The 21,066-nt window shown below is 39.3% G+C and overlaps 2 protein-coding genes and 1 long non-coding RNA gene across 5 annotated transcripts in view; all 3 read left to right on the top strand.

Annotated features, from left to right (window-relative positions):
* LOC146641080 (uncharacterized) overlaps positions 1–3,948 on the top strand; it is a 41,841-nt gene extending 37,893 nt beyond the window's left edge. For all 3 annotated transcript variants that reach the window (XR_014909667.1, XR_014909665.1, XR_014909666.1), the window contains exon 4: positions 3,354–3,948. This is a non-coding gene — a long non-coding RNA (uncharacterized LOC146641080). The remainder of the gene's footprint in view (positions 1–3,353) is intronic.
* Positions 3,949–4,835: 887 nt separating this feature from the next.
* On the top strand, positions 4,836–15,955 carry LOC146641079 (uncharacterized). Its single transcript, XM_085398113.1, has 7 exons — positions 4,836–4,975; positions 5,122–5,174; positions 11,328–11,643; positions 13,261–13,396; positions 13,869–14,407; positions 14,946–15,108; positions 15,851–15,955. Exons 1-7 carry the CDS (start codon positions 4,836–4,838, stop codon positions 15,953–15,955), a joined length of 1,452 nt encoding a protein of 483 aa, XP_085254239.1.
* Positions 15,956–16,162: 207 nt separating this feature from the next.
* On the top strand, positions 16,163–18,426 carry LOC146641078 (G2/M phase-specific E3 ubiquitin-protein ligase-like). The gene is made up of 5 exons (XM_085398112.1): positions 16,163–16,394; positions 16,515–16,696; positions 16,796–16,968; positions 17,260–17,408; positions 17,543–18,426. Exons 1-5 carry the CDS (start codon positions 16,163–16,165, stop codon positions 17,797–17,799), a joined length of 993 nt encoding a protein of 330 aa, XP_085254238.1. The 3' UTR covers positions 17,800–18,426.
* Positions 18,427–21,066: the final 2,640 nt, after the last annotated feature.

Here is a 21,066-nt window from a genome sequence, read left to right as displayed (position 1 = left end):
CAGGATTCAGTGGCACTCAAAGGAATTGCCTGGAAGCTAATTTTACACCTTCTAGTTATTTTTTCCAGGGTCATACACCAACGGATTTCTTTCTTTTTCATTTTCGCCAGCCCTGGTGTCTTTTTCAGAAAATGCCACACTATATATCACACATATGTGCATTTGTCATACGGCGTGTGTACATCTGCAAGCATGCCAGGCGCTCACTGGTTTGTATGTTCAGGGGTGAGGACTGTCATTAAACTGTCTGCCTGCATCACTAGACTCAACCATCACCCAGGCTGGCTGTCCATTCTGCTTCATGCTAGGTCTTAGAACAACACACACACACAGTCAGATTCACTTGGCCTGTAGCCAGGATTCACATACACAAAGCATACAGTCTGCCTCTTCACATTGATATGAAAGATTACATTAGCAAATACAGATATTTTTATGTTCATGCTGCACAAGTTTCATTTTAAAGTTTCATTTTTTTATTCAAATTTCAAGCCAAAAAATTGAAAAAAGTGATGCTTCATAGATTTTTTATATATATATATATATATATATATATATATATATATATATATATATATATATATATATATATATATATATATATATATATATATATATATATAATTTTTTTTTTTTTTTTTTTTTTTTTTTTGCAGGAAAAACTCTTTGAAAATATTAGTTGTGGTCATACTCCCAACCTGTCCAGCTTGTGAAGCCCTAAAATGAAGCGGTGTCCATTTGTGACCCCCTCATAATAAAAGAAAATTAAATGAAAAGGGATTTTTCTTTTCAACGTGTTTTTAGGTCAATTATTTCATAGACATATAGAGGTAAAAAAAATCTGTTTCTTCTTGTCTCTTTAACCAGGGTAGCATTTTTTTTCTGTAATGTTAAATAGGTTCATAAGGCCAGGTTACCACTTCCAATTTCAACAAATGAAAAGAAAAACTAAGAAAATTTTGTTACTTAAAAATGAATAAAAATGTGCATATGAAAAAAAAACCCTTTTAAATGTTTTGCCAAGTTAAGCACACTACAATAAACCACAGTCTGCCCACTGGACCTGTGTGCCCAAGTGCTAAAGCATCCTTAAACCCTCTCATACAGCCAACCCATCAGCCGGGCTACTTGTCTCTGATTTAGTCCGACTCTGTTCTTTGCTCATGTTCAAGGCTGTGGTAATGGGCTATTAGTATGCAGAGAAGCAGACAGACGGCCCTGTGGATCCAATAGGTAGCCAGACTGGAGAAGTAGGCTGGAGTGGGGGGAAAGAGCATGTTGTTCACTTCTCCTCCTTCTATCCTCCCGCTCCCCTTCCATCACCCTTTCTTCGCCTCGTTCCCCATGCCCTGTCCCAAACCTTAATGGGACGTCAGACGGACAGCCTCGCCTGAATTGAGAAGGGACAACAGCCTGCAACCCCCTTGTTGTCTTTCCAAAAAAGAGACTCCCCCATCCCCCTCTTTCCCCCATGCCCCATTTGCTCTCACACGGCTAGCACCCATAGCTGCTCTCCTCAGTTCTCAGGGCTATTGAAGGGGTTCCAGACACCCTCCACTCTTCAGCCCCTCAGCCTAACTCTGCATAAATTAGACACGTCTCCCTGGTGCCTCGTCAGCCGCTCGGGGCACGCCTGGCCCCAGGTCTGCCATCTTCCAATCTGCTGCTCTTGCCCCCCCTCATGCTGTCACCTTCTGTCTCCCCATCTCCACCATCTACTGTATTTTATCAGTCCTCAATCTTCTTCTATATCATCTTGAGAATTGTGTCCAAGTTCTTCCAAAATCACAGTCACTACCCCTTCTGCTTCTGCTTTTGTCAATTTTCCACTTCCTTTTTCTTCTTTTTTTCCCCCTTAAATCCCCTGACACACTCACTCCTACCTAACCCGCTTTATATTCTCCACATTCTCTCTGTCTGCTTTTCTTATCCTGCTAGCAGTTTCTTATCCATATCTACCAAGCCTTTTCCTCTCCTCTCCTCTCCTTTCCTTTCCTCTCCTCTCCTCTCCTTTTCAGCCAGGATATTGTTTACATCTGTCTTGGTAATCACCGACAGAGCCTCTCTAGACCTCACAGATGTTGCAATAATACAGGGGATTAGAAGGCTTAACACTCTGGCTTATTTAGGGAGTTTTCCCAATGGCGTGGTAGCGAAGCTCGTCAGCTCTTCTGAATTTGACCTTTTTTCTGTTTCACTCACTAGTGCCGAGATCCTGCAGTCTCTCTCCTCTTTGATTTGTGATTTTTCTCTCTCTCTCTCTCTCTCTCTCTCTCTCTCTCTCTCTCTCTCTCTCTCTCTCTCTCTCTCTCTCTCTTTTTTTTTTACAAGAGTCAGGCATGCTGATTTCTTTCCCAGATTGGTCCTCTGGGCTCCCAATTCCAGCAGATACATCAGTTGTTTGGTTTAAATAACAGCTAAAATACTTTATATACTCTATGACAGGAAGGACATGCTATCTTTTTTATTCACAAGCCCTTTAATCCGGTGTCATAGTAGCTATCTTACATACTGTATGAGTTTATCCTTGGCATCCTCTAGCCTTGCAAGAATAACAACCCAGTGTAGCTAGGTAGCTATGTGCTAGCTTCTTTCGTTGCTCACTATGATGAGGGCTGGACCTCCCGCGTCTCCTCTGGTCTCCTCTTTACTTCAGCATTGAACGATAATTGGATGGCCTTCTCAGACTCAGCATCTCTGCTGCCCCTCTCTGCTGTACAACGCCACTCGTGTTTTATGACCAAGCAAATCCTGCATCTGAGACTGTGTGTGTGTGCGCACCTGTTTGGGTCAATGTATTTCTGTCTGGATTCTAATCCCAAAGGTGATATTAGTCTCATAGGGGGCAACCCTTCCCCCTTAAGCACGCGTGTGTGTGTGTGTATCTGTGTTTGTGCTTCAGGCATTGGGGTCAGCCAGGAAGCCCAGACAGGGCTCTATCTTGACCTCTGACCCATGACTGTCTGCTTGCTCAGGGGTCATGCACATTCGCGATGCAGACAGCTGATAGACGCACAAACACACGGACATGCACTTGCCTTCATGCGCCCTCCCCCATCTAGTAAACATTAACAGTTTGGTATGTCTGGGGTGATGATGACAAAGGCAGCATCATCGTCACTGCATATCTGCAGAGAGCTCATGTGATTTAAATAAAGTACATCTTCATGTGAAACAGCTCTTCCTGTTGGTGGTTTTCTGCAGAAATCCCCATATGCTTAATTAACATACACTAAAGGACACTTGGAATTAGAAGAATATTTCTGGACTAACTGCACAGTTTTGCATTGCATGCAGTATTGCATTTTCTATTCACTAATGAGTCTCTTTTTTACATGCTTGTATCTTCACAGATGCAGTCAGAAAAGCCACCGTGAAGATAAAATTGACTCTTGAGCTTCCACCTGAATAACAAAGCGTGCACGCTATCTGTAGCCAATTTCTTTGAACACGTTTAGCCTTGGCCACATATGGAAAATGCCACCTCTACACCTGCAAGAGCAGTCACTTAGACACACATCATTAGAGTCTGATTATCCTCTGTCTAGGCGCTCGTCTTTGTGGATGGTAACAGGTAAGTCAGTGCTGCTTCTAAAAGGTAAGTTTAGAGGTTGAATCAATTTAAGTGCTGTCTAAAGTGTAAAATGGAGCTTCCGAACAATATTTTCCAAAATTAGTTTCATTAGATATGAATTACTATATTTGAGACCAATTTTAGGTCGGAGATTGGATGAGACCACAAGGGGTCTTTCTTTTTCACTCTGTAATTTACATTCAAGTATTTGATTGTAAAATCATTCAACGAGAGTTTGCTGTTGTTGAATTACTTTCCTCTTTGCTGGTGCGACATTATGTACACATGTATATTTAGAGAATCTTTTTCTATAAAGAAATACGTTCATCACAAAACACTGAACGATATTGCAAAATGCCAAAAGTGTTGTTCTAATGGGATATTCATATTTTGAATAAAGTTGATCAATTTGTGAAATGAAAAACTGCCTGTGTTGGGTTTTCTTTCTACTGAAGTATCATTTTTATATCTGCCAGAAATGTTTGTTTTTAATAGTTGTGATTATACCTGAAGCATACAGTAAAGTTATAGGACTGATCATGTTTCATATTTTCAATAATGTCAAATAATTCAATAAAAACACAAACAGCAATAATTTTGGTATTACTTTCCAAAGCTTGATATGTCTTATTGCTCACTGGAATTTACTTTGCCAATACACTATGCTCGCTCCTAATTACTTTTTCCAAATGACTTCTCTAACAAATATGCTCTTTAGTCTTGTTGGGGTCCAATTTGCTAGAAGCTACAGTTCCCAGCTGCCTTAGGAAATCATTTGGCCTACTAAAAAAATATCTTCCACTGTGGGTTTTGGCCACTGTTATTTGTGGCTAAAACCCACAGATAGAATCAGACTGGGAAAGTTTTGAGAGGTGTTTAACAAATTTCTGGTTTCGCCACTTTCACAGGCTTTAATGACAACAAACACACTGAGCTTGATCCTTTAGCACAGCACAACAAAGCACAGATGCTTCATTTTCTGAAGCTATAGGAACCTGTTTATTTAGATTACTCTGATTATTCCAGCAGTGGCTGAAGGGTTGGAAGGGGAACAGTTAAAGCAAGTGGCCTAAATCTGTAGTGTCAATTAGGTGCCTTTGTATGTGAGCAGCAGGGGTGTTGAAGCGAATTGCTGAAGCTGAAGGAAACTCTGAACAATGATACACATTTATAACCACATACACACGCATACACAGGCATCGGTCCTATTTTTGTGGAGATCACACCTCCTTTTGTTTTCCCTCAACAGCCAGTAGAGGCAATGCCCCAGTGCCCCCAGTGTGCTCCAGTGCTCTGGGTGAAATGGGCTCCCATGCTCTCCTTTCAAGCCCCCTCCCCGCACTCTCCCCCAACCATGCTGTCCCCTCGCTCACTCCAGGCTTCCCAGCCCTCGGCCTCCCCGTGAGTGGTCCTGACCTGAAATTAGGCCCAGGCAAGCCACCGTGGCCAGACCGGCATAAAAGGAGATCTGTGTGTGTTTTCGTGTGTATGTGTGTGCACCATGGCCCTGAAAGAAAGTAGGAGATTATCCCATTCTGTGTGTCCAGTCACCAGTGCCGTATTGACCACAGTGGGCCACCCAGGGAGCGTCCAGCCAGCCGTGAGATGGCCTGATATACATGCTTACTGGCCGTGCTAGATTCCCTCACTCTCACCGGGGAGAAGGCCGAGTCCTACTGGCTGAACTCTTTCTAAAGACACTGTATGTGAAGTGACCGACCGTGCACAGGCACACACACACACACAGCTGCTGTCATACACATACACACACATGCATTTCGTCGTAGCCTCTGTACAGTGAAAGACATTGCCATCAGGTCGTTTTCTGTGTCCTGTGAGGCGAGGCGGAGGTCATTGGGAAGGTGGAAAACCTCTTTAATGGTGGCAATGATACCATAACACCTATAGATAGAGTTACGGATCATGTCACATAAAGTCTGTATACAGGTTACAACTCTGACAGCGAGGCCTGCTCCCTCCTGATGGCAAATGTGAAGACAAGCGTAAAAACACACACACACAAAAGAAGGTTGTGTAAAAAAATAGAATTGGTTGTTTTTATTTTACATGTAATTACATTTATATATTTCATCAGCTTTGTTAGTCATGTCTCCTTTGAATCATTGTGAAATTTCTTGTAGTGTTCTTTTTTCTACCTTTTTATGGTTTCAAATATATCTATAGTACTACATGAAATACAATTAATAAACAGATCACAGAAAAACATTAACACAGCCACGCAAGAGTTTATTAAAAGTCTTTAAAACCTGACCAACACACTAATTTGTTAGCTCATTGAGTTGTAAAAGCAGCCCTTTATTGACCTAAGTAAAGCCTCCGGGGCAAGCTAATTGTCTTTTAATAGCTCAGCTGTTTGTTTGTCAATGAAGAGTCTCTAACATCCTGGTTGTTAGCAGAACAAAGGCCTGTAACAGCAGGACAGAGCTGCACAGAGCTTGGTGGCTAGAAAAACAAATAAACAATTTTAATGCCGGTGTGAATTTTATTGGTTTTTTCATTGCATGTAAACTGTGGCTAAGAAAGCATTTAGATCTTTGTTTATATTCTTTGTGTTAATTCCATTAAATGTGCTGGAAAAAACAAACAGCATCAAAATTTGAAAGCTTTGAATTGTATATTTTAATGAATGATTGAAATTATTTTATTTTAGCACAGAAATATTTGAATTACTATCATTTTTCTCCATCATTTTGGAGCGCATTGTTAGCACCCTTTAAAAAACACACACAAGCAAGTTCTATGATTTGCTGCTTTTGTGCAAGAGGTTAATTATATAAACCACACAGGATAATTAATTTGTTTTAGCACAATAACACAAATCACGAAAAACCAATCAGCTTGAATGAGGAGTCCCAGTAAATAAGATATTTAGCCTGTTATGTACAAGAGCGTATTTCCATGGATTATTTGTGTGCATATATTTCAAAAATGCTCTTAAGTACAGTATGATTTAACTCTCCAAGCTGGGCTCATAAAACAGCATCTTAATTGTCCTTTGTAAGATGACATCAGCTTGGAGTGTATTCTGGGTGTTGTGTGTTTTATAGAGAGACCATCAGCACAAACACTACAAAATAAGGAGCAGCCCTTATTAACTGCATTGCAGTCATCACAAGATGTAGTGCTTTTATTCACACAACACAATCCACTGACAACTGGATCTATTTATTTTACCAGATATTATCATGCTGAGCTCAAATAATTGAGCGACGTTTTCAAACGAGCCAAACGATTAGAGCCACAGAACTCAAAGAAAACACGCAAAGATGTGTACGCCAATGAGCACATGTGGTAATAAGTAAATTAACATAACTAAACAAAAAGTGGGCATCTTTGGATTGCAAATAGGATATACCGCACAGTACAGGTAACGTGTTTTTACTTCATGGCAACAGCACCCAAAGGATCCGAGCTCAGCTGAGGCCCACTGATGCCATTCCAGCATTTGAAAAACCAAACGGAATTCTTATGTAAGTGTTCTAATTCCAGACTCCAATGACTGCTATCATACTCACGTATAATGAAGGGCTGGCTTTATGAAATGTGTTAATGTGATGTTGGAGTGTAAGGGAAGCTGAAATGAGAAAGGAAAAAGGCTGGGAATGAAACCTCTTTTTAATTCTGGTGTATATAACAAAGAAGAAAACAATTCATACTTAAAACCGGTGATCGTGCAATTTTAAATTTTCTCTCACACTCAGGAAGTGTGTGTGTGTCTGTTTGCAGGGGTCATCTCCTTGGCTCCCCTGAACTTGGTACCCCCCCAGACACCAAATAAACTCTTTAGGCCCAGCCCAAAGCACTGAGGAGCAAGTTGGGGGTAACGGGTTTGTTATGGTGGAGTCAGGACATTGATGGGTGGGGCTGTTGAGGGTGGGGGTGTGGAGGGAGAGGCTGTCTCAAAAAGTCCGAGAACTTGGAGCCTAGTTTGTCATGCTAACTGCAGTGATGCCATTGAGTGCGGAGCTAGGGAGCAGAAGGTTCACAGGACCCCGGCCATTCACATGCAAAGTCTGTCAGAGCTTTCTCCTTCATACATCCACCCGCCACACACCCACACACCCACACACCGACCCCCAGTTTCTTCTCAGGCAGAAGAAATAGATACATGTTTATAAACGGGCACACACTCACTGGATGGTGGGTATGGTGTCTCTTCTGTGTGTAGACTATGAGTGCAGAAATGGTGTTACATGAAAAAAAAAAACAATAGACAAAAATATGATTACTGTTATTAAAATGCATATAAAATGTTCCTTTTAAACATCAATGCTATTGTACAACATTTTGAAAAAGGTCTTCAGACAACATTAATATGCCAGAAAGTCAGAAAATCAGAGCAGTCACAAATTATTTGTGAGAAATAAAGGCAACATTGTTCCCATCAACACTCATCTTTAACGTCCTATGACCTTGACACTACCTTGACAGGCAGTGGCATAAAACTGACCTCATTTCCTGGCTGATTGTGAAAAATAATTTCCTAACTGTACGTTCCAACAAACACAACTTCTATTTAAATTTCTATTTTGGAATCTCTATTAAATCACCCGCACACCCCGATTCTTATTTCTGCTCGCTGCTGTAGGCTGCGCCTCTCATCCGTTTCACCTGATCCAGGGATTGGAGGAAGCTACAACTCATTGCGTGTTGAATATGTTTAAATGCCAAGTGGTGAAAATGTCAGCAGCAGAACAAGCACATACACGTATGCATTTACTCTCTTTAAATGCAAAAATACTATGCAAATGAACTTGTTATCTGCCTCAGGGCTTTAAACAGTGAGTAGAGGTAACACGCATACACTGTGTGTGTGTGTGTGTGTGTGTGTGTGTGTGTGTGTGTGTGTGTGTGTGTGTGTGTGTGTGTGTGTGTGTGTGTGTGTGCAGGTGCCCAGATTTTATGTGCTCAGATTTATGCATACAAAAAAAAGCATTGAAGGAGTCTCCATTTGTATGTTTGTGTGTGTGGGAAAGTGTGTGTTTGTGCCCCCTCATCTGCACTTGGAGCAGCCGTTCGCAGCCCGTATTTGATTGAGTGAAGGCCAACGCAGCCTGAACACTCCCTCTAATGGAAGAGTGGAGCCCAGCAGCTCAGTAATGCACTGACCCCAGAGCTTTTACAACGCTGCCAGCCGATAAGTGGCAATATGCAGGATCTTATAAAATTAACAAGACTGAGCTATGGGGAGTGGGTGCTCTGAAGGTGGCAGTAGGAGAGGATGACGATCATATAGCACTTGTAAATATCAGCATATGTGCATGGAGGGATTGTAGCTTTTTCCTGACTGAGTTTTATAGTCATGGCAGTGGGATTAGCAATTTTTTTCACCCATTTCTTGGCTTTTTTAAGGGAAGTTTACGGCTAAAGGTTTACAGGCCCGTTTATGTTAGATAAAACATCCCTCAAGGCATTTTAATGCTCGTGAATTTATGGAAGCTGCCTTGGAGACAGGTGCGCAGGAGTCTAACACAGAGCAGGCCTTCAAAGTGATGGCAACTGGATCCCTGCCAGCATTTCCTCTGCAGGACACCACGAGGGGTGTGAACATGTGTGCATATGTTTATCATACATTCTCAACCTTCCAAATCTGTGCTGTGACATCCACAGCAAAGATTCAAAGTCAAATGGCCCCTCTGCCAGGTTGCTCACATCTATTGTGTTACGGGTGAAGAGTGCCTGAATGTTTTCAAGTCTTCTTGTGGAAAATTTTTACTGCCATTGCCACAGTTTCAGCCTAATCTGATTCTTTCCAGTGAAAGGCTTTATAGAAAGCATCCTCCCAGTCCAAACTCCTCACCTTTCTCACACCCTCGGAGACTGGATGCGTGTGTGCGCGCGGGAAGGCTTTTTTGTGTGCATTTCCACCTTATACTGTGCATTTATGTGCAAGTGTGTGTGGCTATTGTCTGCCAGTGCTCCAGCAGGGGCTTCAAAGTGAATTATTCATGCGAGATTTGAATACATGCAAATGGTTCACTCCCCTCCCTTGGCACAGATCCAGGTTACCTATGGCAACGGCGCCTTCAAGAAGCATCCTTCCACCCCTCCTCCTCCTCTTCTTCCTCCGCCCGCTTCTCTCAGGCACCCGCCCTCCAACCATGTTATCTAGCCAGTCGCATTGTTTCGACTATTGCAGTACCTGGGTGGGTGGCTGCACACTGTAGGGTGGCAGGATATCCCATAATTCATAGTCAAGGTCATAAAGGTAGGGAGGGTGGGCGAGAAAAGGTTGGCAGACGGAAAGAGGGCAGCATCCCTCCATCCAGCTCGGATGGGAAGTTCAGGAGACAACACCCAGCCGGCAGTGAAGAATAGAAACAGTTTTTGGGTGCCGAATAATGCGACAGACTGGGGACACACACACTCATATAATTCAGAGTTACTCAGAGCTCATGCGTACCCGCAGCACAAAAAAACAGGATAAGATGGAGGAAAGATTTGAACAAAGCCATCTTCTTCTTAAATATATTTGAGAAAACAGTTTAGAATGACAACTAAAATGTAAAAGTGTCTTAAATATTAAAAATATAAATAGTATTGCAAAGTAATATTCTATCTCAAATCAGTTCCTTTTTTACAAAAGGTTTAGGTGAATGTATTTAAGACGTCACTTAAATTATGTTTTGTAATTTTTATTTAATTTCGTTTGTTTACTTACAACTGCTTTTCGTTTCTGGCTATTTTTCATTTGCTGAGTGATTTTACATTTTTTGTTGGGTTTTTTGTTTTGCTTTGTTTTGTAATAAAGTTTATTAAAATAATCCAAACATTTTTAAAAAGAAATAAAATTCCCAAATATTAAATATAGAGAAAAGTTATACTGGGATCATATATTGAGGGAAAAGATACAGCACATCAAACATTTATACAGTATTTAAGCATGTTAATTAACCTTTTTGGGATTTATAATTTTAATTTCTCTATATTTTTTAACTGAATAAGTAACTAAGCTGCATGTATGTGTTAAATACAACTCATAAAATAACAGTGAAAAAGCTTCTAAATGAACAAGAGAACAGGCTATGAGGGGCCGTACAAGCCAAAATTTATTCTTTCACTCTCACACACATACATTCTTCTTCCACACACATATATTTTCACTCTCACACACATATATTTTCACTCTCACACACATACATTCTTCTTCCACACACATATATTTTCACTCTCACACACATATATTTTCACTCTCACACACATATATTTTCACTCTCTCACACATACATTCTTCTTTCACACATATATTTTCATTCTCACACACATACATTCTTCTTTCACACACATATATTTTCACTCTCACACACATATATTCTTCTTTCACATACATATACTTTCACTCTCACGTAGTTTTATTTTAATTTTTATATTTAGATATTTTTATTCTCATGTTTACACATATTTAACACACACATTGCAATATTATGCTCTCTTATACATGTATTTTAATCTACATATTTACACATTTGCACTCTAACATACATGCATTTTCATTTATGCATTCCTACATTTTGCTCTCATTTTCATGCATTCAAAATGCATTTAATCTTACAAATAATATATGTATGTAAGAAGAGAATGCATACATATCTGAAGAAAATATATGTATGCAAGAGAATAATGTATGTGAATGAAAGAGTATAGTGGAAACGGAAGGAGTTTAATGGAAACGGAAGGCTGGGTGTCTGTACCGCTGTGATTGGCTGAGAAGCACGCGCGGGTCACTTTCAAGTGTCTGACAGCGTGGAGGGGGGAGAAGAAACTGGAGTTCTTCAGCAAGCTGTCGGGTTGTTAAGAAATATTTTATCATCTCCTGAAACGGTCACATCGTTGTCCTCGTCACTTGATCGAGATGGGACGGGCTCAACTGCACCCAGTGTTACCCACAGCACGGTGGAAAGTGAGATGAGGGAACTTTTTAGACCAGCTAACACCCGGGTATCTTCAACGAGTCAAGTAGCTACACGGAGTTCGACTGGAGTGGGGCAGTCTTTGCGATATCAGACCCAAAAACACTTTGGCAACTGGAACTGCAGATCAAGGAAAAGGTAAGGACAAAACAGTTTGCCACTTAACTATACAACTGCGAAATACAAAATACGAAATGTGCTTTGCTGATTTAGCAACGCACTTTTTTACCCTTATAAATTTTTAGCCCTAGCTAATTTATTCAGCAGCATCCACATTAAAAACAGTAAAGACCGTGGCATTTATTTCAATATTAGTGGCTGTTTGTACTTGTGACCCGAGTGTAAGTTGATGCTTACTTTAAGATTACTTTATTAAATCTTCTTTATTAATGTGGGAGGTGGTAGCTACATTAGCCTGCTAAATAAAAGGTTGGATTAATTTTCTTGTTGTTTTTGTTTAGTTTTGTATTTATTTATTTATTTATTTTTTGGGGTAGAATTTTAATCTTGCTAGAAGACATCAATCCAACTCTGTGTTGTGAGTGGATCAATATCTGTACCACTGTAGAGGTAGATAAACATGGATGCCAAGTCATGCCTTCAGTCCAGTTTCTACAGTGTATGAAATAAGAAAAAAAGAAATATGATCGGTGTCTTTTTTGTTCTTTAGTCAAAGTAAAAAGTAATAGCAAATGTTTCTTTGTATGCCTCTTTGTAGAGCAGTAAAAAAAATCCTTATGCATTGTACTATATATTTATTTATATATTTATTTATTTATTTATTTATTTATTTAATTCAAGCGTCAGTGAATTAAAATGGTCAAACCCCAAAACATTTTCTATTTTACGTACATTTTCCTTTTTTTTTTCAAAGGCAATTTATAGGCATGCTATTACTTTATGCATTTTTTTTCTTTCAAATTATGTTTCTGTTATTTGTGTTTGCTATTATACTCAACTCTTACATGCACAAGCAACTTTAAACATATTCAAGTGGGCTAAATGGCTAGCTGCGATACTGTTTTTTTTTAATATAAACTGTGTAACATTTTATTTTATTCATAAAAGCTTAGCAACAGTTTAACGTGTAAGCTGGTCACTACCAAGTGACATTAGCAACTTTCTTAAGGAACTGATAGTGTCTAAGTATAGGTAAATAAAACAAAAGATACATAAATCTGAATATAGTTTCTGTTTTGTTTTATAAGGCCAAGACACATTATCATGATACTTTCAACAAAGATGTCATCCTTCTTCCACGGCCATCAAGCAGTGTTGTTGTCAAGCATCGCACAAAACAACATTTACATGAACAAGGGCATATATTGAATGGATTTGAATTCCAAAAATCCTGGGACCAGAAAACTGTCTCTGAACAAATAAGGGACGCCTTTGGAGATAAACTTTCTATTGATGTAAGGTAGGTTGTGCTAGCAGTCGAAACCTAATGCGACACAGCTTTTGTCAGTAGTCTTTTCGATATCTAGGCATTTCAAAGCTTTACATAACGATTTAAGTCAGAGAACAGGTAGACATGAATCAGTAAACTAAAATAAAAGAACCAAATCAGTTATCCTTTCTTGAACACTCCATTTTTGGCATACTTTTTTGACATTTGTATAAAGTTTACTTCTGTTACTACTGGTTTCAGTCTGATTCAAAGAGGAAAACAAGATTAGCTCTAAAAAAGTTATTGGAACATTTTTGCTGTTTTGGATTTTAAACATTTTACAACTTACTGTAACTGTTTTCCAGCCTGGAGTTTCTGATGGCTTGTGGCAACAGACTGATTGCGCCCAAACTGCGAGCAGGACAGGAGCTGGATGCAAATCTCATACATAAAATTGATAAATCGAAAGCCCTATACATCAGACCATCAAAACCAATTTTGGTACGTTATTTGACTTTTGAATGAATCTACATAGCACTGTACAGTAATAATATGAAGACCAGAAATTGGTGCATAAACAACCTTTGAACTTTCTCATGTCTGTTCTTTTTAAACTTGCCTTTCACCTTTTGTAGTTGGATAGAATAGTACCAAGTTAATGTTCCTTTTTTAAAATGTTAATCCTAAGCTCTGGTATTGACTAAATTTACAGCTGCTCTGTTGGACTGTTTGTGAATTATAGAACGTAAGACTACTGCTGTTCAGGAGATGTGTTACAATTTTGTCTGCCTAGTATGTAAAAGTAATTGTGAGAAAGATCTATTAACTCTTGAAATTTCTCACCCTATGGTAGCTGGGATAGGCTCCAACCACCCCACCTCTGATAAGAATAAGCAGAAGAGGTTGGATATATGGTATTTAATGTTCAAATTCAATATATGTGAATTATTATAATTATTATTTTATTTCTAAGGATGATATTACAAGCTACAGCAGGGAGGAAAACTGTGAAGAAAACCCTGTTTCATCAAGGCAGCTGCGCTCATCATCTTCAGACAGTTTTGCCAGTTCAACAGCTGCCTTCCAACCAATCTCTGCTCCGACGCAATCTCCTGCCTCATCAGTTTGTAATGGAACATTATTAACGGAAACTCCTGCCTTGACCCATGAAAGTAGTATCTCACACAAGTACAGCAGCGCTTCAACAAACATTTCCTTCAGCCAGTTACCAGTGTCTTCATTGGAAATCTACCCTTCCACTAGTCAGCCTTCTACCTCATCATCTGCATCTTTAAGTGATCCAGTTCTGGTCCTGACGTGCCGAAATACCTCAAGCTCACCCTACCAGACCAGGAATCCAGAGAATCATTGTTCAGCATTACCCTCTACATCAACACACAGTCAATCTGTAAACTACGATAACTACCTTTCAATCATGACTCCACTATCTGACATGTCTTCTGATGATGAGGAACTTAACCAGGCTATACTAGCAAGCCTGCAGAGCGAAAGGTTAGTTTCAAATACAAATGTTTTACAGTAGCCAATTAAACACACCATATTTGTTGCAATCCAATACTGTAACCAGTGTTGTGAAGGAGTGTAATCCATCCTCAGATATTTATATGCATATATGATATTTATATTTGCTGTTAACAAAACAGTTTTTTGAATAATGTCTACAGAGTCAAATGATAATGCTGTATTGCTGGCAAATTTTATTTTATTTGAAATAGGCTGTTAAAAATTCGCTGCCTATCTGACAATGAAATGAAATTTACTTATTGTGCATTGAAACTATTTTTCTTTGCTCTAGTGCTTTCTAGTTCTCCAAAACATATAAACAATATAAAAAGCCACTGAGCAATATACTCCTTTGTACATTTTGCTTATGATTATGATAATTTCCTTTGGTGATTAATAAAGTATGCTGATTCTGATTTTGACAAAACTTTGTATGTCCTTGTAGCCCTTGTATGTGAATGTTTTTACTGATGTTCTTTTCAATATTTTTTTCTTTTTTTTCCTTTTCTTTTTTCTAATCCTACAGGACTTCAAGTTGTTTGGTATCAGCAAAAGATATTTTGGAGGAACTTTCTGCAAAAGTAAACCAACAGAAGAAATGCAAGTTCAACATTAATAGATCAACAGTCCTGGATGGAGCAATTAGAGGTTTTAAACGAGCGACATATGATCCATGCCACACAATTTCTGTCAGGTTTTCAAGTTCAAGTTCAAGTTCAACTTTATTGTCACTTCAACCATATACAGTTTAGAAATACACAGTGAGGCGAAACAACGTTCCTCCAGGAACCAAGGTGCTACAAGACAAGTTAGTGCAAAAAAAATAATAATATATAATATATCTAGTAATAATATTGTGCAAAAGAGCATTTACAGGTTGGTGTGTGCGATGGTTTGGTGGTGTAGGTCAGTGTGTTTGCGCTTGTGTTGGTTAGTCAGTCCAGTCTCAATGTTTTGAGGTATTTGAGTTAAGCTGAGTGATAATGTTAGTGTATGTGTGTGTGTGCGTGTTTATCAGTCAGTCCCTTTTTGCTGAGGAGACGGATGGCTTGTGGAAAAAAAGCTGTTGCACAGTCTGGATGTGCGTGCCCGAATGCTTCGGTACCTTTTTCCAGATGGCAGGAGTGTAAAGAGTGTGTGAGAGGGGTGTGTCCGATCAGCCACAATGCTGGTGGCTTTGCGAATGCAGCGTGTGGTGTAGATGTCCTCAATAGAGGGTAGAGAGACCCCGATGATCTTCTCTGCTGTTCCCACTATCCGCTGTAGGGTCTTGCGGTCTGATATGGCACAGCTCCCAAACCAGACAGTGATGCAGCCGCTCAGGATGCTCTCAATAGTTCCTCTATAGAAGGTGGTCAGGATCGGTGGTGGAAGCCGGGCCTTTCTCAGTCTTCTCAGAAAGAAGAGACGCTGTTGGGCTTTCTTGTGCAGGGAGCTGGTGTTGAGGGACCAGCCGAGGTCCTTCTCCAGGTGTACGCCCAGGAATTTGGTGCTGTCAACGATCTCCACAGAGGAGCCGTTGATGCTCAGCGGTGAGTGGTCGCCTCGTGTCCTCCTAAAGTCAACAACCATCTCTTTTGTCTTGTCAACATTCAGAGACAGGTTGTTGTCCTTACACCAGTCCGTTAGTCTCTGCACTTCCTCTCTGTACGCTGACTCGTCGTTCTTGCTAATGAGACCCACCACGGTCGTGTCATCAGCGAATTTAATGATGTGATTTGAACTGTGTGTTGCTACACAGTCATGAGTCAGCAGTGTGAACAGCAGAGGACTGAGCACACAGCCTTGTGGGGCCCCAGTGCTCAGTGTGGTGGTGCTGGAGGTGCAGTTTCTGACGATATGGGAGTACCTGAAGAGGCTGTTGACTTGGGTGGACCAAGAAGAGAATTTCTAAGACTTCTGATCGAAGCTTTGCCCCTGTCTCCAATGTTTGAGGGTGAAGAAGGCCAAATGAACTTGGCGCTTGATAGTGCTGGTATGTATTGATTTTAGGCTGATATCCCTGGAGTAATGCAATAAAAAAATCATTTTTATGAAGTTCTTGTCAAGCGCTTTCATGCATCTATTGACATGTAATGTTTTTCATTATTTCTAGCCATGAGGGAGGACAGGTACTTCATTGCAGGCAGAGCCATTGCAGTAAGCCTTGTACATGGTGGTCCACCAGCAGGCTTTCTGTCCCCAACACTCTTCTCTTGCCTTGTTGATGGCCCAGATTTGGCTAAACCAGTTTTAGAAGATGTTGCCGATAGTGACCTGCGTGAAAAAATTAAAAGGGTAAAACTGATTTGTCAGTTGTTGGATAATGTTTTAGTATTGTGTGCATTTCGTTCTACTCCATGTATTAATTGGGGCCCATTATTTTTTTATTTGAAGGTTAAAGAGTGTAAATCCTTTGAAGATCTGATAGTAGCAACTGAGCCACTTCAGGAATACTTAGCCAATGCTGGCTGCCTGAGGCCGCTACAGAGGCTGGAAGACAAGGATCTGCTTATACATGACATTATCATGTTCCAAGTAATACACAGAGTCCGTGGTCCATTTGAAAGGTATGTATGTATGTATTTATTGTTGTCCAATAAGTAACTCAAACCCATGCTGATTGCCTTGTATTCTGGGAATTTTGTGTGACATTTCTTTATGTGTAGGTACACCATGCCTCCAAAGGTGACAGCATCACATGAAAAATGCAGATTTGGGATATACACTTTTGATGATGTGAATAATCTGAAGTAAAAATTATTGTATATATAAATTCATATGTTTTAGATTATACTTCTTGGATCCATTCATTTTTGATGTGATTTGTGATTTTAAAGGTAATTCTGATTATCATTTAGATTTCAGGATGGACTACGGACACTTGAGGTGCTGGACAAAATCCAAGATCACCCAGAGAGTTTTCGCACCCTTCTATGCTGGTCACCTTCAGTGCTTACAGCTGACCTTCTTGACAGTTTCTGGAGAGACTACCTAGCAGATGCAGAAGGTAAATTTAGCGTTTTAAGCATTGTGTTCAATTTATAATGCAGTGCATCTTTTCATTGAATCAGTTAAAAGTAGAAATGCTTGCTGTGTTTTTTGTCTTTAATGCCATTTTTGACAGTATTGCTTTTCCTTTAGATCAAGACGGAACACAGAAGCTGGGGACAATTTTTGCCTTCGCCACTGGAGCCAACACTGTTCCACCAATTGGCTTCTCTCCACAACCGTCCATTGAATTTCTTCACCAAGAGCCAGATGCACAAACCATGTCTAAACTACCCATTGCAAACACGTGCATCAATTGTTTAAAGTTACCACTTCATACCTCTTACAAAGACTTTCAGGAGAATATGGACTTTGCATTAGGTAATACACATGGTTTTGGAATAGCTTAATTCCTGGTCAGGTTAGTATGCTAATCTGAGTTTTGCACTCAGTTAAATTAATGAGTGTCAACCATTAAGTAATTCTAAGAGAGGGGGGGTGTTTTGAATATCATTGCATTTTCTTTCCCAGAAATCAAACAAATGTTCAAAATGTTCCACCTAAAACACCAATTAACACGCTTGAGACCAAGCTGAATTTACTTTATGTTGCCATATTTCATATGTCACCCACCTATTTTGTGATTGGAGGCTCTGTTTTTGCATTGACCTTTTAACAAATGTTCATTTGCTTCAAGTCTTTTTGCTTGTCAGGGTACCATTCTACAAGTATACAATAGTTATATATACTAACATAATTCAATAATAATTTTTTCATTGCATTAATTTATGTGCATTGTGATTATTTTTGTTTTCTAGGTTTGTACTTGTTTGTTGCTTTTATTCTCTGGTGTTCTTCAATATTGTTTATCTGACACTTCTATTCTATTTGATCAGTGATCCATGTTTGATGTATTGACTGTATTAATGTTAATGTTATCAGTTTGAGTCATCTTGTTCCAAGACAATACATCTGGTGATTGTGATGACCAAAAACCTCAATAAAATGTGGTTGCACAAATTTATTTTTTCTTTTAACAAGGTGTTTTAAAACAAAACATGGTTGTAAAATCTCAACACACTCACATAATACAACTCATAAATTCTTTAAAATTGTATACAAACCGTAAACATGCATGTAAAGGTTGATAGTAGCATTCTTGAAATTTAAAGCTGTGACTAAACTTCTAATAATATTGAACTAACAACAGTCTTGGCACTGTATTCTTTTTAAGCTGCACAACCACAATTACAGTAAATGAAATTTCTCCAGAGGCCTTGTTGATATTTTAGGATTGTCTCTCAAGAAAACGAACAAGGTTGCAAAATAAATCTATACCGTTATTGCCATCATCTTCAAATGGATCAAAGGTCTGTTGAAGTGTAACCATCATGGTGTCACTGATGGAAATGTTAATTGATGGAACAACGACATTATTGTTTGTCTCCAGCTCTGGCAGTGGTCTGCATTCATCAATACCAAAGTCATTTTCACAAATACCATTCATATTTGGGTTATGTATTCCTGCATTGTTGATAATGCCCCTTTGCCACAGCTGAAGAGGGGTTTGCCCTCCTTGTGTTGAAAGTCCATGGTTATTCCACTGGTTCTGAAATTCTGTGGCAGCTCTTTGAATACGTGGCAAATATATATAATGAAGACAAAATAAATGGACCTCATTAAGTGAATCTAATACACCATGCTCCTCCATAAAATTGAAAAGATTAACAAAATGATATGAGACCACTCGATTTAATTCTGCCCATAATCGCTCAATTCTTTGATTATGCACAGACCTGCCAGTGATAACACTATGCCTGTTCAGTCCTTGCCTGTAAAGCATGAAACGGGCAACACCAGTGTTTTCTAGTCCATGATCACATCTCACGCTGGATGGCATTCCAAAGTTCTGAACACCAACCATGAACAGTGACAAAACACTTGATGCCCTGTTGTTATCTAAACACGCAAGGTAGATGATGGTTCTACTGAAACCATCCACACAGCCATGGAACACCATCCTCCATCTCACAAGTTTGTGGTTTCCATCTATATGCCTATAGAAAAATGAAATAAGTAGAAGTTATGTATGGGGAAACTATGACATGGTCAAGGATATGCACACGTTTGAGTAAATAAAACAATGAGTTATTTTGCTTTAGATAATCCATTTCGCTATAGACTTAGAATCAGGACTGTTTTTCTGTTAGAATTTTCTCACCATAACTGATTGGGGAAAGGAACACTGTACAGTCGTCGACGTATTGCATTGCGTCTTCTGAGGGAACGTCCAAAGGGCTCAATTTCTTGTAGACTTTGTCTTTGGATTCGTAACCCACGTGATCTCAAGCTGCCATGCACATATCGTTCACCTGCATTTGTGGTATACTGAAGGATTTCCCTAACAACCCTGTTCAGGTTTTCATCGGATAATGTTGCATAAGTCAGTGGCTCAATGCCAAGGTCCTCTCTGTGCCTGTACAGAGTACGGGAGCTAACCCCTAAGCATGTTGCAATGCTTTGCCAGTTCATTCCAAGAGATACTAAATGAGATATTTGCTCTCTTGAAATGCTGTATCGCGGTCGACCTTGAGAGCAAGTCATGAGAGGTGGAGGTAGCAAGACAAGTCTGTTCTCAGATGTAGTTCCTTGTCTGGTTTCATAAGCAGTCAGTAAAAAAATTAGCCATCCATTTAAGGACTGTAATGTATTCACTGCTTCTCTATTTCTTGCATCGTCAACAAATCTTGAGATGGACAAAATTCCAGATAAGGTTTGAATGTGATCACCAAGTTCTCTATGGAGCCTCTGACGAACAAAAGAATCTGTAGCTTCTCTTTGAATTGGTTCCAAACATTCTAATACATTATTTAAAAAAGTTCTAATGTCATTTTCATTACTACTTACTCGACAAATTAACTGCAATACTAGCAAAGAAAGCAGGACAACTTTGAACAGCTTCATTGCTTGGTTCTTCTGGTTTAGGTCTGGGTATGTCAAGTAAGTTCTCCAAGTGTATTACATTTCCTGGTTTAAGAATAACTTCCTGCTTAAAGGATTAACTTCCTGTGTTAGGAAATGCAGATGTGAATGTCAGAGTGTATGTATGCAAGGGTAAAGGATAAACACTGGGATTGTATGTGTATATGAGTATAGGAGTACAAATATATATGTGTTGAAAGGTAAAGGGTATGTATATATATGTATGACTAGAAAGGGCTGCACCTGCAAGGAGAATAAATATATGTCAACATAAAAATATGTAGCATTAAGAAAAATAGAATACATGTGTGTGAAAAGAAGATTAATGGATTTATGTGAGAGTGAATATACATGGATATGAATTAAGAATAAAGGTGTGCGAGATGACAATATATGTATGTGAGAGTGAAAATATATGTGCATGAAAGAAGAATATATGTATGTGAGAGTGAAAGTATATGTGCATGAAAGAAGAATATATGTATGTGAGAGTGAAAGTATATGTGCATGAAAGAAGAATATATGTATGTGAGAGTGAAAATATATGTGTGTGAAAGAAGAATATATGTATGTGAGAGTCAAAGTATGAATTTTGGCTTGTACGGCCCCTCATACAGGTCAAGTTCAGGCCATGAGGTGATCAGAGCCTAAATATTCCCCATTATAGGCCAGGCTGTGCAGGGAAAGTAGCTGCT

Source organism: Rhamphochromis longiceps, linkage group LG23 (genome assembly GCF_057381845.1).
Source record: "Rhamphochromis longiceps isolate RC_006_pf linkage group LG23, R_longiceps_female_GT1.1, whole genome shotgun sequence".
In the NCBI taxonomy this organism is placed as follows: domain Eukaryota; kingdom Metazoa; phylum Chordata; class Actinopteri; order Cichliformes; family Cichlidae; genus Rhamphochromis; species Rhamphochromis longiceps.
Note: the sequence above shows the minus strand (reverse complement) of the source record. Positions and strands in the feature narration are given on the sequence as shown.

Coding starts and splice junctions, on each gene's coding strand:
- LOC146641078 (XM_085398112.1), top strand. CDS start 16,163: ATGAGTCAGCAGTGTGAACAGCAGAGGACTGAGCACACAGCCTTGTGG. Junction 16,697..16,795: donor TGCGTGAAAAAATTAAAAGG/GTAAAACTGATT, acceptor TTTTATTTGAAG/GTTAAAGAGTGTAAATCCTT. Junction 16,969..17,259: donor GTCCGTGGTCCATTTGAAAG/GTATGTATGTAT, acceptor ATTATCATTTAG/ATTTCAGGATGGACTACGGA.
- LOC146641079 (XM_085398113.1), top strand. CDS start 4,836: ATGCCCCAGTGCCCCCAGTGTGCTCCAGTGCTCTGGGTGAAATGGGCT. Junction 13,397..13,868: donor GACCATCAAAACCAATTTTG/GTACGTTATTTG, acceptor TTTATTTCTAAG/GATGATATTACAAGCTACAG. Junction 14,408..14,945: donor GCAAGCCTGCAGAGCGAAAG/GTTAGTTTCAAA, acceptor CTAATCCTACAG/GACTTCAAGTTGTTTGGTAT.